Source organism: Spermophilus citellus (assembly GCF_964194105.1).
Source record: "Spermophilus citellus genome assembly, chromosome: 2".
Lineage (NCBI taxonomy): Eukaryota > Metazoa > Chordata > Mammalia > Rodentia > Sciuridae > Spermophilus > Spermophilus citellus.
In genome coordinates this window covers 2,652,884-2,664,910 of record NC_138183.1, presented here as the reverse complement: position 1 = coordinate 2,664,910, position 12,027 = coordinate 2,652,884, and the positions used below count along the sequence as shown (strand labels likewise).

The 12,027-nt window shown below is 60.3% G+C and overlaps 1 protein-coding gene across 2 annotated transcripts in view; it reads left to right on the top strand.

Moving 5' to 3' along the window:
• The window catches only part of COL5A1 (collagen type V alpha 1 chain), a 136,430-nt gene that overhangs the window by 51,409 nt on the left and 72,994 nt on the right, over positions 1-12,027 (top strand). For both annotated transcript variants that reach the window (XM_081279960.1, XM_081279959.1), the window contains exons 5-7: positions 9,142-9,273; positions 10,194-10,331; positions 11,145-11,384. In XM_081279960.1, coding sequence (XP_081136086.1) covers positions 9,142-9,273; positions 10,194-10,331; positions 11,145-11,384 — 510 coding nt within the window. The remainder of the gene's footprint in view (positions 1-9,141; positions 9,274-10,193; positions 10,332-11,144; positions 11,385-12,027) is intronic.

The window sequence follows — 12,027 nt, the reverse complement described above, 5'->3', positions numbered from 1 at the left end:
TTTTGTATGATTCCTGGGGTAAAATGTCAAAGCAAGATTTTAAAAGTGACTTGTTTGGGCCCATGAGGGGGCATTTTGGGGCCTCTCCCATGAAAAGCCTCTGAGCACGTGAGGAAACATTCCCTACAGGAGGGAGGCCCACAGCCCCAACGGCCCTGCTGGGTCCTGCCTCGGACCCAGCTTGGCACAGGGGCTGCAGGCCTGTCCGTTCCCATGAGCATCCCTGACTCGTGGCCCTGCAGTGCTGGTTCCAGGATGCTTTGGGGTCTGCAAGGGGACAGTGCTCCCTGCCCCTGGTGTGGGCCCCCGGCTAGGTACCAGTTTCCCTCAGCCTCAGAGGCCACCTTCTTTCCGTCCCACCACACGGACTGGGAAAGCAAGGCTCAATGTGATCTGGGACAGGTGCGCCTCAGTCACTGGGCCTAGGAGGGCCTGGTTCAGACGTGACCTGGAGAGCCCAGCTCTGGACCCTGCATGGCCCCAGCTCCACCTTTCTTCATCCCTGACGGCGAGCTGGGGTGCCCTGGGACCACCTGGGTGCTATGGGTGCCGGGGACCCAGTTGGCACCAGCACTCCACAGGCTGTGTTTTGCTGGTGGGGGGAGGCTGGGCCTCTGCCAGCCCTGGGGACTGGTGCAGGGGCAGCTGAGGCGGGCTTCCAGCAGCAGGGGCAGAACACCTCCTCGTGGCTCTGCTCCACGGACGGCAAGCCGGCCGCCTCTCCCGCAGCCTCGAACAAGAAGGGTTTGTCTTCTCAGCTTCTTTGTGAGTCTCCACTTCTGAGCACAAAGTGTTCTGGCTAAAATTAGAGGACGAAGCCCACAAGCCAAGCGGAGCACTCAGCAGGGCCCCTGTGGAGCCAGTGTGGGCTGGCCAGGCTGGAGGAGGAGTGGCCAGTGTGGGCTCAAGGCCAGGCTGGCTCCCTGGGGTTGGGCGAGTGGAAGGAAGTAGATAGGCAGGGAGGGGGCCGAGGCCACACGCCCCTTCGCTAATGGGGCTGAGCTCGCGTTCCAGCCGCACAGTCCCCAGGGCTGCAGACTCTCCAATGAAAACTTTGCAATTTCCTCAACTTACACTAGTGTAGCCTGGTAAAATCTCATTATCGGCAGGGGCAGAACTGTGAAGCCACGGACAGCAGCCCCTGCTGTGTGGGAGCCCAACCTGTGCTGGGGGAGACGCACAGCTCGTGCCGCCCGGGCAAGCTGAGCCGAGCAGCCGTAATGAGTGCTGGGCGCAAGGCCGGAAGCTTCTAGCCACTCAGCAGAGGGTTACTGGCCTGGCAGGGGCCAGGAAGCGGGTTTGTAAGAGGGGAAAGTGGTGGCCAGTCATCAGAGTGGGGGATGGCGCCCAGACAGACGGCACCTGCTCCTCCAGGCAGGCCCCTGGCACACAGCAATAGGAGGACCCGGCTGGGACCGAGGTGGGGCCGGCTGGCCCTGGGGAGGGCTGCACGATGGCCCGATGGTGAGCAGAGACGAGCCCAAGGTGGGCTGTGTGGGTCCTGTCACTTTCACCTGGCGTTGAGCAGCTCCAGGGTGGGAGACAGCAGGGACTGGGGACCCCCACTCAGCCCTCCTGCCCCATGTGGTCTGTGCAGCGACCCCACTTCTCTGAGCCTCCGTTTGTGCATCTGTGAAGTGGGGAAGAGGGGACAGGAAGTGCCACCACCTTCCAGGAGAGATGAGGATGGGGAGGGGTCAGTGTGAGGAAAGTCACCCTCACAAGACCGTGTGGGCTGGGGAGGGGGTGGGAGAAACACCCGGCCTTAGCCAAGGCACGCGGGGCAGGTTGTGTATGCTAACAGCGCCTAATGTGTGAGAGCAGACATCATGCTGTAGCTGGAAAGCACGTGGGATGGTAGTGCCCTGGGAGACCCACAAGCTGTGGAGGGGGGGCCCAGGTACCTTCTGTGGGTCAGAGCCTGCTCTGTGCCAGACCCACAGGACATCGTGTACAGGGTGTGTGCACACAGCACTGCATGTGCATGCCCATACCATACCAGGTGTGCACACACACCCATGCACTGTGTGCATACATATGCACCCCTGCACATGCACTCACCCACGTACTGTGTACACACACCTGTGTATTGTGCACACACACCCATATACTATGCACACACACACACACCCGTGAACACATATGCACCTGTGCACTATGCACACACACCTGTGCACTGTGCACACAAAGCCGTGTACTATACACACACACATACACCCATGTACTGTGCACACACACATGCCTCTGTGCGCACACACACCCCAGGCAGCCACAGACCTTGCCCCTTGGCCTACAAGTTTGGGGTCATGTGGTCCTGAGGAGGGCTGGGAATCGGGGACGTGGAGGACACTGGGAAATGACCTGGTGCTTCCGAGTCTCCTCCCTGGCAGGTGGGGAGGGCACCTGGCATGGCACCTGGGAGTCCCAGGGGTATTGGCTGCTGCCTTCCAGTCATGGGGTGGGCACAGAGGGGGCGAGTGGGGTGGAGTAGGGGGCTGGGCCAGGAGAAGGGGTGCGAAGGTGGAGGAGAAGGGTGGTCTGAGATCGCTGGGGGCTCTGTCCTGGCCAGGCCTGGGCCATTCAGCAGCGAGATGTGACCTTAAGGGAGGCCACAGCCAGCAATGAGGATTGACGTCAGGCCTCTCCCTGCTGGGGCCTTGACTGCCCAGGGGAGGGTGGGGGGCCTTTCCAGGATGTTGGCCAGTTGCTCATAGGTTCATGGGGGCCAGAGCCCACCAACCCAAGAGGGCAGCTGGAGCTGAGAAATCCCAGGGGTGTCCTCTCTGCCTCCAGAGGGGTCAGGCTGCCCACACAGGCAGCACCAAATGACAGCCTGCCCGCTGGAGGCCTGGGATGGTCTTGTGAAGCTGCAGGCCAGAGGCCTCCCTGCATGGTCTCGGGAACTGTGGACGGGTGTCATGACTAGTCCATGTTCCTGCTTCCTGTTCCTGTCCCCCAAACTGCACCCCGACACAGGACTGCCCTGTGACTAGGGCTGCTGGGCTCTGAGGCCTGTCGGTGCCACCCTCGGCTCCCAGCTCCTGGCAGCTCCCCCCAACACACCGTGCGGAGCCCCGGTGAGGGCTGCGGGCTGTGCCGTGGAGTTGTGTCTTACGAGGCATGGTGGGCAGGCCTTCACAATTAAGAAGCTGGAACGTTACTTTCACCTTTGAAAGGCAGTCTGTGCCAGACGAGGGGTGCCTGGGCCCCTGGTCCTGGGGGACCCCTTGCATCAGGTCCTGGCGGGGTGGCTGTAGGAAGCCCCGTTGAGGACTGAGGCTGAATCTGACTCCTCTGGCTTCTCACAGAGCTGTCTCTGGTCCACACAGACCAGGGGCAGAGGTGGCCTGAGTCTCCTCAGAAAGCTCAGGATGGCTCCCCACCATGGCTACCACGATTCCACCCATGGGCCCTGCTAGTGCTTTGGGGTCCAGGCTCTGTCCTGTGTCCTCCAAGGACAGTTGACCTACCACTGAGGGAGCCTAGGTTCTGGCCTAGGCCCCAGCCTGGCGGCAGAGCTGGGGTTTAGTGTATCTGGCTCCTTGGACTTGGCTGGCCCAGGGCAGAACAAGGGTCTCGTGGAGCCCGGGAGGCTTGCCGTCTGGCTCCCCTTCTCCCTGTCTGTGTGGGGTCTGCAGCAAGAGAAGAGGGGTGCAGATATCATGTGCCCTCTTCGCGGCCCTCCCAGCCCCACCTGGAGGTGATGCCGGCAGCCCTGTGGGATGTGCAGCTGTGGGGCCGGCTCTGCGGGGTGTTGGCAGAGCCTACGCCAAGCCATGGCCACCCCAGGGTCCTGCGGGAGGCTCCTCCCTGCTCCTTGGCAGTCTCAGTAGGCTCCTGGGTGGGGAGAAGTGGCAGTGGCCAGAGAAGCCAGGCCAGGACCCAGGTCTAGAGCTGACCTGGTGCCTGCAGGACTCTGAGCTTGAGCCTTCGTAACTGCCTCAGTTTCCCCTGTCCACAGTGGCTGTGGGGCCTGGACGGACTCCCACCTTTGACAGTGTGCCCACAGAGCCAACAGGCACGTTTTCTGGTGTGGAAATCCATGAGAGTTCGGTGGACAGTGGTTTAAGGCAGCCCTGGCATCTGCAGAGCGTCCTGGGAGGGCTGATGCATGTCCACTCCCAGGTGGGGACAGGGCTGGCTGAGCGTGGGTCCACCTAGCTTCCAGAGCCTGTGGGCACGGGGAGCCCCTGGGTTCTGTGGCCAACCTTGGGTGTGTGTTTTAGCCTTGGGATGGGATCGTGGACTAGGGGTATGGGGTGGCGGAGGCCGCTGTGCTGGGATGTGGAAGGTGCTGGGTGTGGAAGGTGCTGGAGTATGGAGAGGTGCGGGCGTGTCCTGGCCGAGGGGTGGTTCTCTCAGAGGCAAGCCCCTGATAGCGTCACCCCGTGTGTTGGCTGCTAGATCTCAGGGAGCCCCTGGTGTCATGGAGGCTTCTTCCCTGGGTGTCTGGAGAGCACCCGTCCAGATGCCACGCTGCCCGCTGAGAGGACACCCTTGTTTTGAACTGGATGGAACCTGAGCCATAAGTCAGGCTGCTTAGCAGCTCGGGTGGCTTTGATTTGCTGCTCCTATCACAGGCTCCTGCTGTGGAAGAGTTTAAAATCTGGGCTGGGAGCCTTGACATGGGAATAGCAGGGAAGGGGGGATGAGCGAGGGGACAGGGAGGTGGGAGCAGCAGCGAGCACTCATTGGAATGCCTAGTTGGGGGCCCGCGAGGGAGGAGAGTGGGGTGGGTGCTGAGGGCCCTCTCCTGCTGTCCCCCTGGGACAGACGGAGCAGGGGTGGCTTTCTGCAGCCTCTCTCTGCCTGCACTCTCCATGCCCCCTTGAGGCTGCAGCCCTGGAGCTCGGGGAGGGAGAGGAACCCACCGCCCGACCCCTGCACTCGCAGCTGAGAGATGCCCTGGCCTTGGCAGAGGTGAGCTGGGCTCCTGCTGTGTCCCCCCACCGGCCCCCAACCCACCCCTCTCGCACAGCCGCCTGCTGGTCCTGCGGCAGGAGTGGGCCTGGCTCTGGGGCTGGCTGTGCTGTATGATCTGGGGGATGGAGGGGCCGTGGCCCCCTGAAGGCAGCACTGAGGGGCCAGGGAAGGCCCTGCAGGGGCTCAGCCACCCTCGGGCAAGAAGAGCATCATTCTGTCTTGGTTACCTGCTAGGTGGAGTGGGGGGACAGAGGGGCAGTGGGGGACTAGCAGGTGGTCGGGGCACTGGGCTCATAGGCCCCAGGTCCTGGCCACCATTCTGTGGCCCACTCTGTCTGAACCTTTCCTTATCTGTCACACTGAGGTGACAAAGTCACTTGAGTGGACGGCACTTGGTGCTCTGGGCTCCAGGCCGACCTCAAAGAGCGACATCTCCACTCTTCTGCGAGGCCGAGGCTTGAGCAGTTGCCAAGGGCTGCAGCCGGGCTTGGCGCAGTGGCACTGAGGAGGCAGGGTCCCCCTGCGCGTGCTGGAGGCAGAGTGGGTGTGGCACGGGCCGAGGCTGAAGGGCCTGCGTGAGCTGCTCTGCAGACTCAGGCCTGGCGGGGGTTCTGGGCTCCCCACTCATCCAGCTGGGCTTTTCAATCCCAAACCAAGGACCAATGGTACGGAACCAAAGCCCAGGGCTCAGGCAGGCTGGTCTCCTCTGCACCGTGGGACTGTCCCTCAGTTCTGCTGTAGAATCACCCCCTCTTCAGCTGTCTCTGGGCCAGTCTTCCTACCTGGTCTCTGGAAGCTGGGGGTGTGATGGATCTTGTCCCCTATGCACACCACCAGCACAGCCCCAGCACCCTGCTTCATGTACCCTGGGAGGCCACCCAGAGACCCACACTGTGACTTCAGGTGACACATCCCTCCAGCATTGCCTTGGTCTCACCCGTGGGCCCTTCCTGCCTCTCTGCCTTCCAGTCTTGGCCTAAGGTCTAGCTCACAGAGAAAGGCTCACACTTCATCAAGTGAAAGGCAGGGTGGTGTGTCTTCTTGGCCAGGCCAGGGGTCAGCTGCTCTTCAGCTCAAGTTCACAGGTACCATGCTCTCTGGCTCTAGGTCTCAGAAGCCCAACGGTGTGGGAGGGTGAGGTATTACAGGGGCACAAATCAAGTATGCAGCACTAGGGGAATGTGCTCACTGCCAGACGGCAGCTCTGGGTCAGGTCGTGTCCCCAATGGGCGGTAGATACAGTGGCCAGAACATGGACACTTGGTAGCTTTTGAATGAATGGAAAAATGAACAAGTGGATGGACAGATGTGTGAAGGAATGGATGGTTGGATATCATGGATGAATAGCATGAATGGGGTGGTTGGGTGGATGAATGGATGAATGATTGGATGAATGGCATGCTTGGATGGGTGGATGAATGGCATGCTTGGATGGGTGGATGAATGGATGGGTGGGTGGGTGCATGGATGGATGGATGGATGGATGGCAAGGATGGGTAGTTGGATGAATGGCATGGGTGCATGGGTGCGTGGATGGATGGATGGATGGATGATAAGGATAGGTGTTGGATGAATGGCAAACATATGAATAGATGGGTGGATAGGTGGGTGGCATGCATGGAGGGATGAGAAAGAGCTGGGAACTTCACCTACAGTAATCACAGTGGTGTGCCACCTTTTCCTCCTCTTCTTGGGTGCTGAGAGCTGTTTCCTGGTGAGTCCCCTCTGCGCCCTTCTCTGTGGCCCCATGACCTTGCCCCTAACCCTTGCACATGCACCTGCTCCTTGCCTCTCTTTCAGAAGTGTTGTCCTGGGGCCCTGGTCTCCTCCCTGCCACCCTTATGCCTGCTGTTGTGTCCCCACTCCTCATCTTGCCGGGTGCTCTCACTGCCTGTCAGTGACTCCAAACCCTACTGTCCCTTAGGGCTTTTCTTGAGCACACAGCCCCACTGATCCCTGAATCTTGTATATTGTTTGTCGAGCCCCTTCTGTGCATAGGGAGTTGCCTGGAGTACTCACAGGTCTTATTTTTATGGTTATTTAGGGCTCAGAGAGGTGAGCAGGCAGCCCTGTCCACACACCCAGGAGGCAGTGGAGCTGGCAAGTCGTAGCCTGTCTGGCTATATCTATATGCTCTTTGCCCCTGTTCCCTGTGGGTGGGATTCCCTTGCCCCTGCGGCCCCCACTCCTGCTCTGAGCTGGGAGTAGTGCCTGGGCAGCACAGCTGTCCTGCTCTGGCAGACCTCAAGGAGGAGGGCAGCCCTCAAGATGAGATGGTGTGCCTGCAGAACTCCCAGTCCCGAGTGTCCCCAGCCCAGCCCAGGCCCCTAGATGACTTGCCAGTATCAGAGGTACCCAGCAACAACTCCCCCCAGAGCCCCAGGATGCAAGCGGGAGAGCATCCATCTTCCTGGTAGAGGCAGGGGTCGCTGGGTGCACAGCCTGGAAAGGAGCCTGGGCAGCTGGGGAGGTGGTCCCCGAGCCAGGTATAGCAAGGGCTCGAGATAAACCTAGAGAATATGGTGCCTTCAGATGTGGGCTGGGCTCCCTGGCCTGGCAGCAGCCCTGGGAGAGGGTTTCACGGCAGATTCAGGGTCTGGCCTTAACTGCTGGGCGTGATGGATTCTAAAAAAGTGCGTCATGGTGGCAGCATGGAGAGATGGCTCTGGAGTCAGAAAACTCCTCTCCCCCACAGCTCGTCACCCTTGCCTGTGGCTCCATCTCCAACCATATGACTCCAGCATCCCAGCATGTCCTCGAGCCCTGTGGGTGGGCAGTTGTCAGAACCTTGGCAGACATCTTGAACTGACCATGGGCCGCTGGGCAGGGAGCCCTCGGGCCTTGGTCTCTTCAGCTGTAGAATGGGGATTAATAGAACAGAGCTCAGAAAGTTCTGTGGGCACGGCCAGAAGGCATACAGGGCCTTCACCCACGCCTGACCGTGCTGAGCTGCCCTAAATCATAGCCCCTGCCATGAGCAAAATCACTGCTGTGCCCAGTGCACCAGGCCCACAACCCTGGGGTCCTCAGGGCCCTGCTTTTCCTTCCTTGTGCTCTGTGTTGTCCACGTCTTGGTGAGGGGAGGTGGAGAATCTGCATCAGCTCAGAGACAGTGCTGCAGCAGCACCTCTCTAGAAAGCTCAGTGGTTGGCCGGGTGGCCCTGGGCTTGGTTCCTCTTGACGCCTAAGTAGCATTCCCTATGTGTAGGCTGTACACATAGAGAATAGTGGACTCCATCCGTCCACTCCTCTGGGATGGACATTGGCCTGCTTACACTTTGGGGCTACTGTGATCACTGCTGTGGATGTGTATATACATGTGTTTGAGTCTGTTTTCATTTTTTGAAAGTGAACTGATTTGGGTCAATTGTTTGTGTTCCTAGGTTGGGATTGCTGGGTCCTGTGGCAATCCTGGGTAACTTAGTGAGAAACCAAAGGTTGCCTCTCTAACCCTGACCCCCAGTGTTTGAGGGGACGGTGAAGGAGGCAGGAGAGCTCCAAAGCATCACAACCTAGGTGGAGGCATTTGCAGAACCACTGTAGCTCTGAACACTGGTCTAGCACCTTGTAGGTGCTCAACACATGTTTGATGGCTGGGTGGCTGGGTGAATGGAGGCAGGTAGATATGTGGATGGAGGCATGAACAAATGGGTGGATGGATGGATGGTATGCATGGATGAATGGATGGATAAATAGGTGGATGGGTAGATGGATGGATGAATGCATAGGTGGTTGGGTGGATGGGGTGGATGGACAGATGGGTGGATGGATGAAAGATGGATAGGTAGATGGATGAGTGGATGGGTAGATGGATGGAGGGAGGGAGGGATGTGCAGAGACATGCAGGCTGGGTAGGTAGATAGATGATGGATTGGTGGATGGATGGGTAGATGAACAGCTGGATGGGTGGATGAGGTGGGTGGGTGGGTGGATGGATGGGTAGATGAACAGCTGGACGGGTGGATGAGGTGGGTGGGTGGGTGGATGGATGGGTGGATGTGCAGATGCACACATGGGTGGGTGGGTGGGTGACTAGATGGGCCAGCCTAGCTCTAGCACCTTCCACACCCAGCACCTTCCTGGGAGAAGTCTGGCCCTGAGGACTGCTCTTGAGGTCTGGCCTGGGGTGCTCTCTGTCCCGGGGCACTGAGCTGGGTTTCCAGGGACCCCATGTGAGCACCCTATGCTCTCTGTTCATGCTTTTTTGTCCTTTCCTAGGGTGACATCCAGCAGCTGCTCTTCGTCTCAGACCACCGGGCAGCTTATGACTACTGTGAGCACTATAGTCCCGACTGTGACACTGCGGCCCCTGACACCCCCCAGTCGCAGGACCCCAACCCGGATGAATACGTGAGTCCGCTCTGGCTGGGTTGACGGTGGGGAGCGTGGGAAACCACCTGGGATGGGCCGGGGTCAGGCAAAGGGAGTTTGTGCAGGGGTGCAGAGCCACAGCCCCCATTTTAAAGGAGCCCTCTGGGCTAGGGAGGAGTGGCCAGAGGTCACCTGTGGCTGTCTTGACTCGCGGGCCCTACAGTGCTTCCTGAATGATGGAGACACCTAGGCAGCAGCCCTGCCCTGTAACCTCCCAGGAAGTCCTAGACGGCTGCACCCAGGTGCCTCCTACCCTCCGTGGGTGGCCTCTGCAGCGGCCTGTGAGGAGAGCTGCCCGGAGCCCCTTGGGCTCAGATAGCTGGTGCTAGGGTGCTTCCCCGTAGAGTGCCTGGTCCTCTGAGGCCAGAGTGGCGGCCCCTCTGCGGACAGCCTCGTCCTGAGTGTTTTAGAGACGTGCCTGGCACCTTTGCCCCTTACTGTGGCCCACTCTGGTCCTTGGTCGTCTCCTCACCCCGCCCCCTGCCCACAGTGCCTGGCTGGTGGCACTGCAGTGCCACGCCTCGGTCAGACCCACTCTCGTGACAAAGTCACGAGGTGTCCAGCTCTAGATTCCCCTCGGCCTCCCTTCTCTCACTACGTAGGGAGGCTTTCATGAAGCCAGGCCCAGTCACCCTTTGGCCAGTTGTCCTGGCTCTGGGCTCTACAGAGTCAGACCTTGTCACCTTTTAGGGTTCAACTTCCTCTGACTTTGCTCAAGGGGTTCTGGGGTCCCCCATTATCTCCCTTGGGCTTCTGGGGATGGCCCTGCTCCCCAAAAGCTTCAGAGGGAAGAGCCTCATCCAGGGAGCCCAGCCAGGTTCATGCCTGGGGCAGGCAGGGATTGTGGGGTCGGATGCTCCTGGGGAGCTCCTTCCTCACGTGGCTGCCCTCACCTGCAGTACCCGGACGGAGACGGGGACGGTGAGACCTATTACTATGAGTATCCCTACTACGAGGACCCCGAGGACCTGGGGAAGGAGCCCAACCCCACCAAGAGGCCTGTGGAAGCTGCCAGAGAGACCACGGAGATTCCTGAGGTCTGGGCTGGGCGGGCTGCACCGGACCTGCTCCGGCCCTCACCCTGTGGCACAGGGGAGGGTGGGCTGTGCCTGGCATGGAGACCTGGGTGGCTTGTGGAGGGCAAGGACTTGGGTGAGGGTGGCCACTTAGCAGGGGTGGGCTGCCGTGCAACACTGTGCTTGGTGCTCATGGGGCCAGCTGTGACATGTGGAGACAGGGTGACTAGGAGAGCTGTCTTCTGGTGGGGCCAGACACTGGCTCCTGTCCCCACTGTGTCCACAGCTGTGTGGTCTTGGAGGCCTCAGGAGCCTCAGGCTCTCTGCTGACTGGTTGCAGGGCCTCCTCCCTGTGCCGTTGTCTTACCTGGCAGAGGGTGTGTGGGCAGAGGAGAGACCCCTGGGGACGTGCTGAACAGCACACGGGCCTCGGGCACCAGCGCAGAGAGAGGTGTATGGCATCCCCACCCAGCCCGTCAGTGAGGCCAGGGCCGGGAGGCATGTGGGTGGGCACAGTGCTTCTCTCCAGGAGAGGGCCCTGTCCTGCGTTGCTCCAAGAGTCTGGAATGTTCTGCTGCTGTAAATGTTGGGATGTGGCTCCCCCCCGCCAGTGTGTGCTCGGGTGTTTCCAGTCACAGCAGTGCATTGGGACCGGAGGGGCTTCTGCCTTCCTCCCATGGACTGAGGGCCTCTGCACCCAAGTCCACAGAGCTAGTTGGACCGTGAGTCCAGGCTGTGCCACTCACTCTCAAGCTGCAGTCACACCTGGACTGTGACTTGTGGGAAACCCCAGACCTGGCACCCTGATTCGCCTGTCTCTGCCCTGGCTCCCAGGAGCTGACCACAGCCCCCACGGAAGCCCCCAGAGTGCCTGAGGCCAGCGACAGGGTGGGGAAGGAAGAAGACCCTGGCATCGGGGACTACGACTACGTGCCCATCGATGACTACTACACGCCCTCCCCCTACGATGACATCAACTACGGCGAGGGCGTGGAGAACCCCGACCAGCCCACTGACCCCAACGCGGGGGCCGAGACCCCCACCAGCACCTCGGTCACCTCCAACTCCTCCAATGTAATTTCCTTCCTGCCCTGTTGGCTTGGTCTAGGGGACGGGGCAAGGGCTAGGCTGGGGGTCAGGAGCCCTGAGCTCAGCTCCTCTCTCCGAGTCCCACCTTGGATGGCTCCTGTGTGCTGAAGCCCACTACATCTGGCTCTTGGGCCTGGGGCAGCCCCAGGGGGCCGCTGCTATGTGTGCTCAGAGCCCCGACTGGCTAAGCTCAGCACGTCAGTGTTTCTTCTTCAAAATGGTAGAAGGGCTCTGGGCTCTCGGGGTCCAGGGCAGACCGAAGAGGAGATGATGCCTGCAGAGAGGGCCCTTCCTGGGCCAGGGGTGGACTTGGTACAGGTCAGACTTTAAGGTTGGGCAGCACTGGTTGAGACAGTGGACCTTATGCTCAGGTAGACAGCCTGAAATCTCTGCCTGTGGCCTTGGAAATCTCTGCCTGGGACCTGGCCTCTTCTGAACTCAGGATCCCCGTTGGCAACATGGCGTGGCCAGAGCTCCCTCAGGGTTGCTGTGGTCCTCAGCTCAGGGAGGAGCCTCGCCCAGCAGGCACAGGGCAAAGGCTCCAAATAGCTAGAGAGGACTTGCAGTTTGACCCCCTCACGGAGCAGACCTCCCAGGCGAGGGGCACAGCTGGTGAGGGGCGCTGAGT